This window comes from Lissotriton helveticus (assembly GCF_964261635.1).
Source record: "Lissotriton helveticus chromosome 1_1 unlocalized genomic scaffold, aLisHel1.1 SUPER_1_unloc_36, whole genome shotgun sequence".
NCBI lineage: Eukaryota > Metazoa > Chordata > Amphibia > Caudata > Salamandridae > Lissotriton > Lissotriton helveticus.
In genome coordinates, this window is record NW_027611677.1 from 1,137,223 (window position 1) to 1,155,099 (window position 17,877).

The 17,877-nt window shown below is 46.0% G+C and overlaps 1 protein-coding gene and 1 long non-coding RNA gene across 2 annotated transcripts in view; both read right to left on the minus strand.

Moving 5' to 3' along the window:
• Positions 1-6,953, minus strand: part of LOC144805962 (uncharacterized) — a 43,340-nt gene extending 36,387 nt beyond the window's left edge. Inside the window, exon 1 of the long non-coding RNA XR_013605642.1 lies at positions 6,846-6,953. This is a non-coding gene — a long non-coding RNA (uncharacterized LOC144805962). The remainder of the gene's footprint in view (positions 1-6,845) is intronic.
• LOC144805969 (uncharacterized) overlaps positions 1-17,877 on the minus strand; it is a 172,863-nt gene that overhangs the window by 38,593 nt on the left and 116,393 nt on the right. Inside the window, exon 4 of the mRNA XM_078672431.1 lies at positions 8,947-8,959. Within this exon, the coding sequence (XP_078528557.1) occupies positions 8,947-8,959 (13 nt within the window). The remainder of the gene's footprint in view (positions 1-8,946; positions 8,960-17,877) is intronic.

Sequence of the window (17,877 nt, forward strand, 5' to 3'; positions counted from 1 at the left end):
CGTAGGAGGAACTCCTTCTCCATATCAATTGCCTGGAACTCCTAGCGGGCTCCTTTGCCATTCGATCTTTCACGACCAACCGAGTGTCCTGTTGTGTCCTTCTCAGGATGGACAACACGACGGCGGTGAGGTACATCAATCTCCTTGGAGGTACTCATTCCAAGATTCTGGCGGATCTCGCCAAGGATTTTTGGCATTACTGCCTCTAACGTCAGATTTCGGTGACGGCGGAGTATCTCCCGGGAGATCAGAATTGTGTGGCAGACTGGAATTCCAGGAATTTCAGGGATGCCAGCAATTGGAGACTGGATCCCGGAGTGTTCTCTCAGATTGTGTCCCTTTGGGACCTTCCCCTAGTTGATCTTTTTGCTTCCAGATGGAACGCTCAGGTTCCCCGTTTCTTCAGCTGGACACCGGATCCGGAAGCGGAAGCAGTGGTCGTTTTCCTTCAGGATTGGTCGGGGATACCAGCTTACGCGTTTCCACCCTTCCTTTTCATCCAAAGGGTTGCAGCCCAGGTCCGCAGACAGATGGCCTCTCTGATCCTGATCACTCCAATTTGGAGAGCCCAGATTTGGTTTCCGTCCCTTCTAGAATTATCTTGGGACAGACCTCTTTGGTTGCTGTCTTTCAACAACATCCCCTCAGACCCTCTGGGACTTCCTCACCCCCTGGTTCTCCAAGGCCATCTACATCTTATGGCATGGAGGATTTCAGGAGACGTTGGACTGACGTCTCGCTTTCAAGAGAAGCTGAACTCCTTATCCAGCAGGCTTGGGCCCCGGGCACTACCAAGCGATACAGATCAGCTTGGAGAAGATGGGTTCGTTGGTGTGTGGCGAAACACCTGGATCCGGGGGCGCCTGCATTGCAGAAGTTGTGAACTTCCTATCGGAACTTTTTCATCAGAAATTAGCCTATGGCACTATCAACTCTTTTAGGCCGGTCATTTCTGCTGGTCACTCTCTCGTGGATGGGGCTCCGATTGGGGAGCACCCATTGGTTTGTAAGCTTTTGAAAGGCATACGTCTTTCACGTCCGCCGGAGCCTTGTTACCTGGGCCTCTGGGACGTTAATGTGGTACTTCGTCTACTTTTATCCTGGCAAGATAATGATTTCCTTTCCCAAAAAGAGATTTCAGCTAAACTTGCTATCCTCCTGTGTCTTATTTCTTGTAAGAGAGTGTCGGATGTCAGGGCCCTTGATATTTCTGCCTGTGTTTTTTCCACGGAAGGTGTTACCTTTACCATCTCCAGGAGAACTAAATCGAGTACGAGGTCAGTAATCTATCCTGCTTTTCCAGATTCTCCGAAATTGTGTGTTGTTCGATGTTTAAAATCTTATGAAGTTTGACTTTGGAGGTTCGTCCTCCGGGTGAACGGCAACTTCTGATTGCCATTAAAAAAATGTTTCAGGCGGTATCCTCTCCTACCATTGCTAGATGGGTCAAATGGATTATGACTGAATCTGATATTAACGTCTGGCATTTTGGGGCTCATTCTACTAGGGGAGCAATGGCCTCCAAGGATGTCCAGGTAGGTTGCAGGTTGGGGACATTATGAATGCAGCTGATGGGTCTTCAGAATCTACTTTTAAGAAATTCTATTAAACCAATTCATGAAGCCGTTGCGCTGGTGGAGAGTAAGATTTGAACTTTCATAATCCTCGTCCCTGCTTCCTGACATAGAATGAGAAATTTCCTAGTTATCACAAAGGAAAGTTTCAATTCTATTAAGGACACGGAGTCGAGGATTATCCCACCCTGGCTTTTCGAGCCTCCCTCCCTTATGCTTGGAGGTCTTGCTGGATTTAGTATTTCTACATATCAGGAGAGTAATGTTTTCTTATATTTATGGTATTTTGTGCATTGATCTTGTTCTGTACATTTGGACGTTCTATTTCTCTTTTGGTTATGCTACTGATAGTACTTTTGCATTTGCATTTTATCTTGCTCTGTGGTTCTTCTCTTCGTTTTCTGTTGCCCTAGGATCTTATCAGAAGACTGATTAATCTGGGGACGACTTAACTTCCTGCCGCGACGAAAGAGGACGGACTTCGTCGAGGGAGCTGCTTTATGTATTCGGCTGGACTACGATTGGTGGACTGGCTCCCATGGTTACTGTTGTGCTTCATGGGATATGTAGTTGGCAGCCTGTGTTTTTTCTGTTTCTTCTAACTTGCTGTTAATAAAATGAAGAAAGGTCATGCATAACCCTCGCCTCCGCGTCCTTAATAGAATTTAAACTTTCCTTTGTGATAACTAGGAAATTTCTCATTTGTTGAGAATTTGGTGTTCTATTCTGCACTGGGCTGTGGGACTATCTGGACTGAATGTGTGTTCCAATATACCTGCCTTTGATTCTGCATGCTCGGCACAGAGGCCAGTTGGGCTGGGACCATTCACTGAGACATCCCATTTGGTGCCATCTAATTCATGTTTCAGTTTCCCAGGTTCCTGCAAACATCGCACAGATCATGTCTTATTCTGCACATTATTAGTGTTTGAGGTATTTAAATCGCCACTGTTAGTAAAACCTATACCCTAAGCGGTGCCGCACTGGCCGTAACGGGCTTCCGGTGTTTCCCCGGGAGGCTGGAACAGTGGGGACCGATTGTTCAGTGCCGGGAAACATATTGGTCACTGGGGGCTAGTTTTGCTGTGGTGTTGCTATATCACCCCCCAGCAACAAAAGAGGCAGGGAGCTGGTCCGTCAAAATTCTCAGGCCTGGTTTGGGTTCCCAGTCCGGCCCTGACCCAGAGGAACAACATTTCCTCCTTGCACATACTGAACATCATTATTTTGCACACCAACGCCGTGCATATGCAAATTCACACCAGCAACAAACCCAGAATCAAAACAAGAATACAATCCGTGAGAACCACTTTCGTCACCCGTTTGGAAAAATTTTGTCTGAGCCATCATTATTTTTATTTTGATCTTCTGCTTAGTAATAAAATTGTCACTAGAGTACTTTGGTTACAACAAAATCTCATCCAGAATGTTGGTCTGCAGCCCCTCACATTTTGCTGGCTATGTGCACTAACATCTGGATGCAACGCTAAATGATGCGTCCTCTTTTACCCGGTCTTCGACTTTGCAATATTGTCTGCAAATCTGCAATAATCTCTTGTAATATATAATAAAATATTTGGAGGCGCTTCACTCTGTGGCTCTTCAATTAGCCAGTTTACAAACAACTTACACTCATTCCACAAATCTCTTGGAACAACAATTAACAAACTTAAACTCAGCTCTCGATCACCCTGCCCTGACAAACAGGTCTCATCTCCACTGCATCCCTCCTGGAGAGGGCCCCACCTCCTTTGAACCACCCAAACACAGGACAGGCCTCACTTCATCTTTACCCCTGGACAGGCCTCTCCCCCTCTGCACCCCTGGACAGGCCTCACCTCCTCTGCACCCCTGGACAGGCTTCACCTCCTCTGACCCCTGGACAGGCCTCACCTCCTCTGCACCCCTGAAAGGCCTCTCCTCCTCTGCCCCCTGGACAGGCCTCACCTCCTCTGCACCCCAGGCCAGGCCTCACCTCCTCTGACCCCTGGACAGGCCTCACCTCCTCTGCACCCCTGGACAGGCCTGCACCCCTGGACAGGCCTCACCTCCTTTGCACCCCTTGACAGGCCTCACCTCCTCTGCACCCCTGGACAGGCCTCTCCTCCTCTGCACCGCTAGACAGGCCACACCTCCTCTGCACCCCTGGACATGCCTCACCTCCTCTGCCCACCTGGACAGGCCTTACCTCCTTTGCACACATGGGCAGGCCACACCTCCTCTGCACCCCTGGACATGCCTCACCTCCTCTGCACCCCTGGACAGGCCTCACCTCATCTGCACCCCTGGACAGGCCTCACCTCATCTGCACCCCTGGCCTCACCTCCTCTGCTCCCCTGGACAGGCCTCGCCTCCTCTGCACTCCTGGACAGGCCTCACAGGCCTCGCCTCCTCTGCACCCCTGGACAGGCCTCTCCTCCTCTGCACTACAGGACAGGCCTTTCCTCCTCAGCACCCCTGGACAGGCATCTCCTCCTCTGCACCCTTGGACAGGCCTCACCTCCTCTGCTCCCCTGGACAGGCCTCTCCTCCTCTGCACCCCTGGACAGGCCTCACCTCCTCTGCACCCCTGGAAAGGCCTCTCCTCCTCTGCCCCCTGGACAGGCCTCACCTCCTCTGACCCCTGGACAGGCCTCACCTCCTCTGCACCCCATGACAGGCCTGCACCCCTGGACAGGCCTCACCTCCTTTGCACCCCTTGACAGGCCTCACCTCCTCTGCACCCCTGGACAGGCCTCTCCTCCTATGCACCGCTAGACAGGCCACACCTCCTCTGCACCCCTGGACATGCCTCACCTCCTCTGCCCACCTGGACAGGCCTTACCTCCTTTGCACACATGGACAGGCCACACCTCCTCTGCACCCCTGGACATGCCTCACCTCCTCTGCACCCCTGGACAGGCCTCACCTCATCTGCACCCCTGGACAGGCCTCACCTCATCTGCACCCCTGGCCTCACCTCCTCTGCTCCCCTGGACAGGCCTCGCCTCCTCTGCACTCCTGGACAGGCCTGCGCACCCCTAGACAGGCCTCTCCTCCTCTGCACTCCTGGACAGGCCTCTCCTCCTCTGCCCACCTGGACAGGCCTTACCTCCTTTGCACACATGGACAGGCCACACCTCCTCTGCACCACTGGACAGGCCTCACCTCCTCTGCTCCCCTGGACAGGCCTCTCCTCCTCTGCACCACTGGACAGGCCTCTCCTCCTCTGCTCCCCTGGACAGGCCTCTCCTCCTCTGCACCCCTGGACAGGTCTCTCCTCCTCTGACCCCAGGCCTCTCCTCCTCTTCACCCCTGGACAGGCCTCTCCTCCTCTGCACCCCTGGACAGGTCTCTCCTCCTCTGACCCTGGGCAGGCCTCACCTCCTCCGCTCCCCACTCAGCCTCAACAGCAGGAAGAGCTGAGCTCTCCTGATGTCACCATGAATGCCAGGGGGGGGAGGGAATCTGATCAACAGGCCTGCCAAGTATCACGCATCGGACGTGACACTAACGCATTTCAGCGTGGTGATCCGCGTCACCGCACTGAAATGCAAAGTCACGCATAATTGACATAGTGCCTCCTAGGACCTCAAGCCCCATCCAAGCACTGCTAATCACGCAGCATTGGAATACAAGGTGCAGTGGCAGCGCGCCCTAAACTGATCCTGGCAGGCTTTAGATATTTTGCGACAATGTAGCAACCATTCAAATCCGGAAACTGCACAACGGCGCTGGACGTAACGTCTCCTGCTCCCGCCCGATGAAACGTGAGCGGGTGGTTGCAGTTCCTGGGAAGTAAATTGTGGGGGGCTGCAGGTAATGAGTGCTGCTCTTAATTCAGGAGTTCTGACCCACCAAACCAACACCAAACCAATTGCAGGGACCGCGGCCGCCGCTGGAACCCAGGGCACGCCGTTAATGTGCACGTCTGGTTGCTCCAAGAACTGTTGTGACCACGACTGAGCTCACGAGCTGCACCGGAATTACAGCACTACTCTAATCGCACCTGCTGTGCTGCCGGGCCGCCTGAGCTGTGGGGCTAAATTATCTGGCACCCCGCCGGCTAATAATTATTTCCGAACCGGAGCTCTGGCCGCCCGAGGGTCGAGAAATCAAGGAATCTGAGCCCACTTGCAACATTCAGCCAGAGCACAGGAGCGGCACCGCCGGCGCCAGTCGCATTGAGGTATAAGTGCAGCCTGCAAAAGGGTCAAAGTAAGTATAAGCCACCCGAGTGCGTGTGCTTATTCTACTGTGTGAAAACAGTACGCGCTGAATATGTGATTAAACCCATTTGTTCACAAGTAAGACAAAATAAGTAACAATATTGATTTTAAATATTACAAGACCTTTATTGCAAACATTAACACTTTTCATAAGTCTGCCTTTGTTTAGATGTGTTTTTTCAATGATTAGCGGTTTTTGTACTGGTTAGTGTCATTGGGGGACGTGCGATAGGTTGCTAGAACGTTCTCTACATTGGTCATCGAAAATCACGTCCGCTACATGCCCACTTGCTCTGTTTCCACAAGTAACTCCTGTTGTGTAAGGATCCTGAACGGGTTTTCTCGGGCAGGAAAATGAAATATGCATTTGGTTAAAAATAAATCCTATGGTGGCTGTAAAATTCAATCATGGCATACGAAAAACTTGGCAACTGTGGTCTAAACTGCAGAGATGGGTGAAAGTAAAGGCTTGTGCCAGTACATTTTTTTGTAATAATAAATGTGCGAATCCTAATACATCACAGCTTTTGTGCCATCACAAATGAGCATAATCTTTACAACCGAGCTGGTTCGTCGCCTTCTTCAAAAGAAAGTGTCCTGAAAGTCAGGTCAGTGAGACTTTGCTATCAGCCAAGCTGTGGCCTAAATGAGTGCCTCCCACGCACCACTTTCTTATGCAGCCATGCTAACTGCTCATGTGGTCGGCAGCAATCGAGTGACTCTGCGAGCCCCTCACCTGACTATAAAAAAAATATGAACACCTTCCAGGCTGCTTTATCTATTTTCTGCAATGTTGGCTGCAGTCCGATAAATAAGTTGTTTAACAATTATTTCTTATGCTTTGAAGCAGTTAACTTTTTAACTCTCTTTGCTCAAATGATTGTAATTTCTGATATTTAGGTTTCCCTCTTCTTCACTGCTTTATTTTGTTCGCGAGCAAGTGTCACTCATAGTCGCTGAAATGTCACACAATGAAAATATCACACATACCAATCTGAAACCTTGGCAGCTATGGATCAATGGATTCATAAATTGCAGCCAAGTGAGTTGGCAGCTCTCCTACCTGAGCAGAAACCTGTCCAGGCTCTCTCCTCCTCCTGGGGGGCAGATCTAGGGTCTGTGAGGGTCTGTAGATGAGGGTAACTGCAAACACAGACAGACAGGGTTCCTTCCTCCTCTGCAACAGGCTGGACACTGAGCACAGGGAAAAAGTGATGTCACCCCCGCTGCTGGTGCTGTCTCTGCCACCGCTGACCCGGAAGAGGAAACCCTTCTCTTTTTCATTCAAAGTGCAGCTCAGTGGGTTTCATCAGCAGGCGAGGAGCGCCCTCTGGTGGCCGCTGACGGAACCGCCGCCTCCAGGCTCCAGCAGTGAATACATTTTACATAAACAAGCATTTATACCTGTAAAGACCTGGGATTTCAGATGTCTCAGACGGGAATGTTTTTAAGGGTCAGACACTTCAAGTACAGGGCCTCACCCTTGGCTGCTGCTGTAAAAAAGCATTTATAGCTTCACTTCAGATGAGCATCTTCCAAACATTGTTGTATAGGACGTAAGAGTATTTACAGAAAGGTGACAACTGGAAGCGACAGTCCGTATTTCAATGAATATATCTGTATTTCATTGAATATATCTGTATTTCAATGAATATATCTGTATTTCAATGAATGTATCTGTATTTCAATGAATATATCAGAATATCGGTCAGTTTTCCAATTAAACTGGGCAGCTTATTTATTCTTTTAAATAATTTATTTGCAGTTGTTCAAATCCACAACGTCCTAGATAGCAAAGTAAACAGAGGTAAATACCATGGAGTTTAAGACACCAGATCAGTGACAATGAGGCATAGGTCATGTGTCAAAGCGACAATTGAAGGAGCTTATTTCGAATTTTCCTGTGTCTGTGGCTTATTCCTTATATTTGATACGGTTTTATATCCTCAAACAAGACTGAAATGTAGGTTCTAATTAGGTTTTGAGTTTCTGATTTAAGAGCACAGCTGTCTCCTAAAATATTAAGATAGCGGTCTCTTCCAGGCTTTGTTGTTTTGTTTACAGTAACCACCATCCTCTCTCAACAAGGATTCACTGACAAAAAATAAAGCAAGAAATCTTTGAAACAATTAATTCCTAAGATAGGGCAACCAAGTATGAACCAGAAGTTTCTCACACAGTTTATATTGTATCATAAAAATGAGTGGGTGTTACTGGTCTGAGGAACAGGGGAGGGGCATTTCATTACTCGAAAATATTCTACTCCTTCACATAGGCCCCTATATCACAGTACGCTCGTCATCAATACACCATTGATTAGTGAGTGCGTCAACTCTTTGTAGCATTGTCATGCAAGAAGCCTTGAGTGCCTCGACAGTGACATTATTTCGGACGTGCCTACATCAGAGCCCTCAAGCCTCACTCATCAAGAGTGACACTAACACATTTGGAAGTCAGTCTGAAGTCTCACTCAAACCTGGCCCATTCTTCCAAACTATGGGGATTAACTAGAACTTCACACATGACTATTCTGCACAGAGCAGACCCTCAGTCCCACTTTTTGGTGGCAAACTTTTCTCATATTTCACCATGAGTACTGCACACAGTTCAGTAGAATGTTAAATTGAATGTTTATTTTAGTGAGACTTGGTTGCAATTTCATCACTTTACATGTGTTCTGATCATGTCTATAAATTCAGTAATGTCTCTTCCTTTGGATTTGTCAAAGTCAAATGTTAAGTGACACCACTCCCTGTGTCTTTTTTTAAATACCTCAAATCTTTATTGATTTTTCATATACAATGAGCATATAATAGGTATGAAAGTTTATTGATTCCACAGAGTCCAAGATACTGTGTAAACTAGAACTTGTGAGAAGACATTGAAAACAGGAAAAACAGTAAATGAAATAAACCCTCTAGATAGAGGTGATTTGGCTCAGAAGATCCCGCAAATGATCAGGGAAGGAGGATGAGGGAGAACACGAGGGGAAGGGACATGGGAACAGGAAAAAAATATGTTAGGGAGCCGAGGCCAGGGCCGGTTTCGGTGTCCAGTCGGTCCGTGGCTTGCTCTATCACAATAGTGCCTGCCACAACCGGTATTTATGTCCTCTAGCCCCAATCCTGGGGAGGGGGACGTTTGCATTATGTTGTCGATTTTACTCTGGTCTGGGTTCTGAGGAAGGCAAAAAGAATCCAAAATTATTATTAGAAGCTGAGTCAGCCTGTGTCTTATCGGCGTGCGTAGCTGGTCCTCAAATGTTGATAACGTAACTGCCATCAGCTGCAGACAGCGCAAGGCACACGTGGATCCATGAGGCTGCACTTTGCCTGCTGATATGTTCTGGCAAGGCCTGCCACGCTTATTCATAATTGCAGTGAGGCAGACATTCCAGCATATCCCAAAAGGGCCACTAGCTTTGCAGCAGGCAGCAGCAGTGAATGTACTCTTTCCTGGTGTGCTTGAGCCTGCCATAGTCAGGTCAAGTGTCTGCTGCATCCTAGCGCCAGATATCAGAGTGACAACTCGGACGACTTTATGTCTGCAGCCAGCAGACTCTCATGCAGGTGGACGTACAGCAGCCCTGAGCCGGGGCCTCAGCACACGCACCACTGCCACGTCACCAGTGAAGCGCTCCGATGGGCAGACACATTCCCCCAGGCACTTGTGAACTGGCAGCCTGGGAGAGGCCCGCACTTAGGGCCCGATTCACAAATGTAAACTGAGACGAAAGTCGCAACTTTTGGTATTCACAAAAGGTATTTACGTGTAGTAAAGTTAGACTTTTTTCTCAGTTTAATTTAAGTTTTGGTCTTAAGTATAACTGAGTGAAAACTTAAGTTAAACTGAGAAAAAGTCTAACTTTACTACTCGTAAATGCCCTTTGTGAATATCGAAAGTCGTAAAGTTAGACTTTCGTCTCAGTTTACCTTTGTGAATCAGGCCCGGAGTCTGTAATGAAGTTCTCTCTGACTTCTGCAGGCAGATGTGTTAACAGTAGTAGGCCGTAATTCCAATTAGTTTACACCAAAATGAGACATAGGCATAGTTTTCCTAATTTATATCTCACTCATTTGAAACGGACAAAAATGTTATGCATGTAGGTTAACTTGTTCCATCCACAAAGAGTGAATGAAACATGCATGAAAAAATAAGAGATGAATGTTGTGTCTTCAGTGACTTCTTAGAGTTTCTCGTTGCTCGAATGGGTGTAATTTCTGATATTTATGATCCCTATATGTTTCATTGCTTGATTTTCCTTGCGAAAAAGTGTCACTCATAGTCATTGAAATGTCACTCATAATTACACTGAAATTATGAAAATGTCGCACATAAGCAATCTGAAACCTTGGCAGCTCCGTGGATGTTTTTAGGATACACGCATTCAAGTGCAGGCCTCACACTTGGTTGCTGCTGTAGAAAAGTATTTATAGCTTCACTTCACATGAGCATCTTCCTAAACCTAATATCGAGATCTAAAAGTATTAACAGAAAGATGACAACTGGAAGTGACAGATTGTATTTCATGGAATAAATGAGAATATTGGTCAGTGGTGCAATTTTTAAGAACTTTATTGGGTTTTTTCAAATGCACAGTGTGGTACGTAGCAAAGCAAACAGAGAAACATACCATACAGTTTTATACACAAGATCAAATACAGTGTGTGGCACAGTTCATGTGTCAAAGCAAACTTTTTAAGGAAAGCTTGCTAGTTTTCCTATGTCTGTGAGAAATTCCTTATGTTTAATATGGTTTTATATCTTCGAACAAGACTGAAATTGTGGCCCAGATTAGGTGTAGAGTTTCTGGTTTAAGGGCACAATGGCCTCTTAAAATATTAGTTTGCGGCCTCTGTCAGGCATTGATACTTGGGACTGTCTCTTTGTTTGTTGGTTTGTTGACCACCTCCCTCTCTCAATCAATTCAATACTTTATTTTGCATAAAAGTGCATAAAGCATTTACAATATTTGAATAAAAAGACATTAAATATGAAATAGTGCCAGTACAGGGATAAAAATATCTTACAACACTACCAAGCTTGTTTTAGATCAGTGATTCCACAACAAATTGACTTAAAAAAATTCATAAAAGGCAATACGTCATAAGTAAACTGAATAATATATTGGGTTTCTCTCCAGATGGTCAATAATCCTAAATTGCCGCCATAACCACTTCATCTATCACTGGACACTAATCAACACCAATAATAGTCGACCAAAAAAAAAACCTCACTCTCTCAAGAAATATTCACTTACAATAAATACAAAAATGTATTGTTGAAGCAATAAATTCCCAAGATAGAGTCAAAGTAAGTGACACCTAATGCCTTCCACACCACGTTTTTAGGCTCTTTCAAACGCTTTTCAATTGACCTTTTTCATTTTAAAAATACCTTACTCATTTGTACATTGTTTATTTGTACTTTCATGACACGGGCAATGTTGTCATACAAGTTTGGGGTAGCTTTTTGTTTTTCATTTTACTGGGAGGTATACAATTCAAATTTGCTTGACTACGATTTGGATTTGCTTGAATTTGAATCTGCCTCAATCACTTTTCCTCGCACTCAAATGGCGGTGGTGAAACTCCACTGCGAAGCCTTTGCTTCCCTACTCCCGTGTTTAGCAGCGGGCGGGGCAGCTTACTCTTTTCTCTTCTAACGCTTCTTAAGATGTTCAAAGCGCAGTGCCACTGGTGTACCGAAGGCGTGCCTAAGGCAAGCCCATCTACGCCCGTCCGGGTCCCGGAAGCAACCAGATTCTAGCACATCAGACTACGTCAGTGGGAATAGCAATTTCTCCTGCTGCAGATAAGGTCTTACCAATGCCCAGTGCTTCGGGGGCAAAGAAATGCATGTGACAAGAGAGATCACTTAAGAAAGTGAGGTTCTGTGGTTTTCAACTTTGCTCCGTATCTAGCCGCCATTTTGTGACAGCCGCCATTTTGTGTTGCCTTTACTCAGGCTGCACGGCGAACATAGTGTTTTTGCCTTTCCAACTGCTATGCGTCTCTTCTGTTAAAAAGTAACCCTTTGTCCTTGTTTACGAAACTGAGCTCAGGATCTGACCTAGTTCGTTAATCTATGTTTAGACTGATTGATCCTTGTCTTACTCTATCTTTATCTTATTTGACTGGCCTTCGCTATTCTCTCCTTGTATTCTCCTAATACACAACTATCCTTTGAGGCACACAAATACGTCCTGTCACCTGCAAATTGAATCACATGCACTAGCATTGATTACCTTGAGGGGAGGGGAGAACACGGGGTCTGAAAGAAGGGCGTATTTGAGATACTCGATAGCTTGTTTTCAAACTTTTCCTATTTGTCAGTTTTGAATGTTTTGGGAGTCGATATTGTAAATATGTGTCCTATATAAGATTGTGCGCCACGGAATTAAGTGGCAGTCTCCTGAGAACCTACCACTGGTGTACTTCTTGGACAACTGTGCTTAGCTGCAGCTAGTAAACCTGATTTTCTACGCCTAACAGAGTGTCTTGTGTCTCTGTCTGACAAGGCACGTGAACCCGGAGATTTTAGGCGTGCCCCGCGCCGCTCGGCCCATAAGGCCCGGTTCTCCAATTGGCGTCCCAACGTGTGGGCGGCTTCAGTGGTAGCGGTTCAGCCCGAGGATCGAGAGGAGCTTTGCAAGAAAATTCTGGAGGAATCGCGAACCACGTCAAGCGAACCCTGTATGTCGAAGTGCACCGAAGGTCTTTTGTAGCGCGGCTACTCCTTTCCGACGGCTGCTGACGACTGCTGCCCTGACTGCCACCCTGCCTTGGCCCTCTGGTGATGATTGGTATCGCGAGACATTAGACGGACAACTGTTGGCGTATGAAAACATTTAGTTAAGTATTCGTGGGTAGCGCCCACTCTTTTGTCTTGTTTTTGTTATTCGACAAATGCATTAGTCGAAGCCAAGGGGTAAGTACGTTTGTACTGTGATCATTGTTTTAACCCCCTTGAAGTTTGTGAATAGTCCAGTTCGTTACGAAATGCCTGGGCTTAGTAAGTTTAGGAAGTTCTTCTGTTTTGACTGTACTAGGGATTCCCGGCTAGAGGATTCTTGTCCAATTCCTCCGGTTGGAACTCCCACTTATGAACTCTATTCGAAACATGGTCTTGGTCCCATTATTTTTAATGAAACATGGATCCGATATACAAAGAAAGATGGTGTTCTGCAGTGGCCACAAAATGGTAGCTTTGAGCCTGATATATTATATAACTTAGAAACAATTTTGTTTAAGAGAAAAGCCCGGCCGGCAATGTTTGACTCTTTCCGCCTATGGTGTAAGGAAGCCAAACAGAAAGAAATTAAACAGGCAAAAAGAGAAAAGAAAGCGCAAGATATGACGATTTTACAGGCTGCTCAACAGTTTAAGAATAATGAGACTGATCAGATGATTGAAGTCTCAGAAAGACAGCATCGTATGGCAATAGATAGATGTTATCCCGCGTTGCCTACTTCCCCACATGCTAAAGATCTTGACGAAGATCCCTTAATGTCTCATTTGTTGAGATTACCTCCACCTTATGTATTGGGTGCTAATGCACCCCCATTACAACCTGTTGTTCAGCAACCTGTTGCTCAACCAGTTGCTCCGATTCTTCCACAATTGCCTCTTCCAGTATTTCCACCTCCACCTCCATTGCCACCGACTTCTGTACCTCAGTCTCCTTTATCGTTAGTTTCTCTTCTAACTACTAGCCCTTCTCCTGCCATGCTTAATACATTGTCTCCTGTTTTATTGTCGGGTTCTCCTACAGCTCGTAAACGACTAGTTGATACTGTTTCTGGTCTTTTATCACCTTTCTTTGGGTCTCCTAATTTGACTCCTGTTTTGTCCCGAAGACAATCCCGTAGTCGAAATGCAGATTCAGACGAGCGAGTTAGGTTAGACTCTCTTGCTCACATTTGGATCAAGAGTGGTCCACAGTATAGTGTGCGTGATATTTTGGATACTTTTCTTCAGTGGAATGCGCCTACGCAGAGATATGTTTTTAATGTCATGTGTAATACGCTTCTTAAAGGATGGGGTGATATGGATTTGGATCTACCTCCTCAGGGTTTGTTTGACATACAGGATAAATTTGATAAAGGGCTTATATGGGGTCCCGACGTTGAGGATGCCGTCCAGACACTTGTCAATTTTAGGTCTTCTTTTTTTTCTCAAGCCTCTCTTGAACCTGATCCTGCGGTTCGGCGTAAAATCCTGTGCGAGGAGTACCTCCGATATGGAGAGATGAGGTTCCACAAGCAGGCGCTGTTCTGGCTATCCCAGCTCATTTTCAGCGTATATGGGTACATGTCCCTTGGAAAAGATCGGAAGTTTTGGCGCTAAAAACAGTCTTTACCGGACCCTCGTAGGAATCCTGCTCGGTATTATAAAGAGCTGTCCCAGACTATTGATGCATGCATTATGAATCTAGCAGATGTTGATTTGATGATGGGAAATGTAGTCCCTCAAGCATTATGGGCTCGGATTCGTAGGGAAGATCACGATCAAGTTTTAGGTGGTAATTGGGCTGCTATTATTGCCGCGGATGCAGCACAAGTAGGTAGTGCTAAACCTGATGCTTTGATTACAGAATTGTCTGGTAGAATCATCACTTTAATGAAAACAATGATGCCTGCCTTACGCGTTAATTGGGATAAGTTAGCTGCGTGTAAACAGAAGAAAGATGAGTGTCTCCGATTTCTTTACCCGTTTTGAGGCGACATTCATCGACCATAGTGGTCAAGATATGAGCACTGAGGGTGGACAGCGATTATTTGTGGATAAATTTGTGTTAAATTTACTTCCAGAATTATCGCATAAATTGAATGATTCTGAGAGTGCGTGGGCCGTTTCTTCGTCTGCCCAGATATTAGCCACTGCTCAGTACTACGAGAATAGGGATAAGGAAGAAAAGAATAGAGTGGAGAAAAAGACTAAAGAGTTGAAAACAACGGTTCTTTTGCAACAAGCTTATCCCCCTCGTTCTGCTCAGCGTCAATTGCAACAGCCTCCACAGCTCCAAAGATTGTTACAGAAACCTACACCTTTTGTTCCGCGACCTTTGTTGGGTCCTAATCAAATTGTAAAGAGGAAGGTCATTTTAAGAGTAATTGTCCGATTTTATTGCAGCGTAATGGTGGACTGCCAGGGCCTCGAGGCCGTGGTGGTTTTCAGTCAGCACCTAGGGGTAGAGGGCGAGGTGCGTTGTCTCAGGAACAGCGTTCTTTTCCCCCTCAGAATACTATGAATTATTTCGATCAGCAGAATTCCCAGTTCGCACAATATTACAATGACGATTATTGTACTGAAAACGAAATTCCTGATTTTCATACTAGCTAGATCAGCCATGGACAAAGAAAGGGAGTGGTATCAGTTCCAGTTGATCACAATGGGCCTTATGTTAATGTTGTTGCATTGGGTGTTTCAGAGCCATTTCTTTTGGATACTGGTGCAATGAGGAGTTCTATTATTCACTCCAAACTTCCTGGGGCACCTTTGTCTGGCTTAACGAATGTTTCTGTAGGATTCTCTGGCGCCCCAGTTCGCAACCCGGTTTCTTGCCCTTTGCCTATTTTCATTGGTCCTTATGATTTGGAAGCCCCGCTCATTTTAATGACTGGTTGTGGTGAGAATTTGTTTGGTTTGTATTTATTGAAACGTCTACATGCAACATTGTATTGTTCCCCCTCTGGTGTACATCTTACTTTCGGTGATAAATTGATTTATCCTATGTATTTGTCTAAGGATCAACTGCCGCTTGAATTGCGTTCACTTCCTGCTACGCTTTGGGCCATGTGTCCGAATGATGTTGGTTTGCTCAAAATTCCACCTTACGTGATCACTGTCAAGCCTGATGTTAAATTGCCTCGCCTTTCCTCAGTATAAGATTTCTAACGATGGCGAAAGAGCTTTGTTGGCTATTGTTCATGATTTAGTCCAAAAGGGTGTGGTTGAAGAAACGAGAGGAAATGTTTGCAATAGTCCTGTTTTGCCTGTTCTTAAATGTACTGATCCTTCTAAGCCTCCTGTATATCGTTTTGTGATTGATCTTCAAAAGGTCAACAAAATTGTTGTCCCTCAGTTTCCTGTTGTCCCGGATATTACTGCCTTGTTGACAATGATCCCTGCTTCAGCTGTTTGGTTTTCAGTTATTGATCTCAAAAATGCTTTCTTTAGCATTCCTATTGCTGAGGAGAGTAGAGATCTCTTTGGTTTCTCTCTCAGAGGTCGAAGTTTTCGGTTTAAGCATGCACCTCAAGGCTATTGTGAGAGCCCCTCCATTTATAGTCAGGCTTTGAAATCCCAGCTTGACGCTTTTTCTTTGCCTCCTGTTGCTACTGTTATTCAGTATGTGGATGATCTGTTAGTGGCTGCCGATTTAGAGGATGTTTGTAAAAATGCAACTGTTTCGCTTTTGTATCATTTGTCTAATTTACATCATAAGGTGTCACCTTCTAAATTACAATATTGCCGCCAAGAGGTTACCTATTTAGGTCATCTCTTGTCGAAGGAGGGAAGGCGATTGACTCCAGAACGTATTCATGCAATTGCACGAATGTCTGTACCATCCACACATAGCGATTGTGAAGAGCAGTGCACATAAAAGGATTACTGATGGTGTGGGTCGTGGGAATGCTTTTCCAGACGAGGTAGCGAAAGAAACAGCGAAAGATGTCAAGAGTCGTATGTATGTTGCAGGTCCTGCAAGATGGGTCAGAGAAGTAGGTATGTGTGAGGACACAGTAGAAAGTGTGAAAATGATCCAAGAAGAAGCAACAGAGAAGGAATTTAGTAAGTGGAGAGAGAGTACGGGAATGTTGGACGCAACAGGATGTTGGACGGAGTTGTCAGAACACCAACGTTGGTTGTTACCAGATGCCCATGTACTACCTGTAGTTACTATGGCGCATGGTCCAGCTCATATCAATGTGAAAGGAATATGCAAGCTTCTGGCTCCAGTATGGCAGAATGAAGGTATCCCCAAATGTGCGGAAAATGTGGTAAAGCACTGTATTGTTTGTTTGATGCGTAATCCAGGAAAGGGAACCCCAACTCCGGCAGGTCATTTTGCTCCCTCTACGTATCCTTTTGAGGTATTACAAATTGATTACATTCATATGGAACGTTCCAATAACATCAAGTATGTTCTGGTGGTGCTCTGTTCCTTTTCCAGATGGATAGAGGCCTACCCCCTAAAGGATAATACTGCTTTGTCCACTGCCAAAGTCCTCTTGAAGGAATTCTTCCCGAGGTTTGGTTTGCCGCGCATTGTCTGGAGTGACAATGGAAGTGAATTTGTAGGTCAAATTATGCAGAAGGTGTGTGCGGGTCTTGGTATTAGGCAGAAATCCCATGCTGCAAACCACCCTCAGTCAGCGGGTTTGGTAGAGTGCTATAATGGGACTCTCAAGCTCAAATTAGCAAAGATTCAGGCCAGCACGGGCCTTGCTTGGCCCGATGCCTTACCTTTGGCACTCCTCTCTACTAGAACAACTGTACATTCTCGTTTAGGACTTAGCCCTTATCAGGTCATTTTTGGGCATCCAGCCAATGTCTGGGGAGTCCCTCGACCTAAAAAGTATACTGATATTCCATACCCATTGTTGATTGATTACTTGCATGACCTCACCACTAAATTACGTGTTATTCCTCAGCAGGTCCAAAACGCTTTGCCGGGGGCTTCCGATGATCCTGTTCATTCCATCCAACCTGGTGACTTTGTATGTTTAAAAAACTTCCAGAGGAAGAAGAACCTGGAACCTCGTTGGGGGCCGCCGCGACAAGTGCTTTTGGTGACGCGTACAGCAGTGAAGGTCGTCGGGAAGAACAACTGGGTCCACGGTGTGCATAGTAAGAGGGTACCCTTGCCTTTACCTTACGACCAGTGGGTCCGAGAAGGTGTAGGCGAGAGTGAGAAAGTACCCCGATTTGTACCTTTCCGTAGTGCACACCTGGACTGGACAAGTTCTGAGAAAGAAGATGACGACGTGTTGCAAGAGGCTGTACCATCACATAAGCAATTGAATACAACAAATCCAGAAACTTTGTTCCGAGACCAAACGATACCTGGCAAGACACGGTACAACCTAA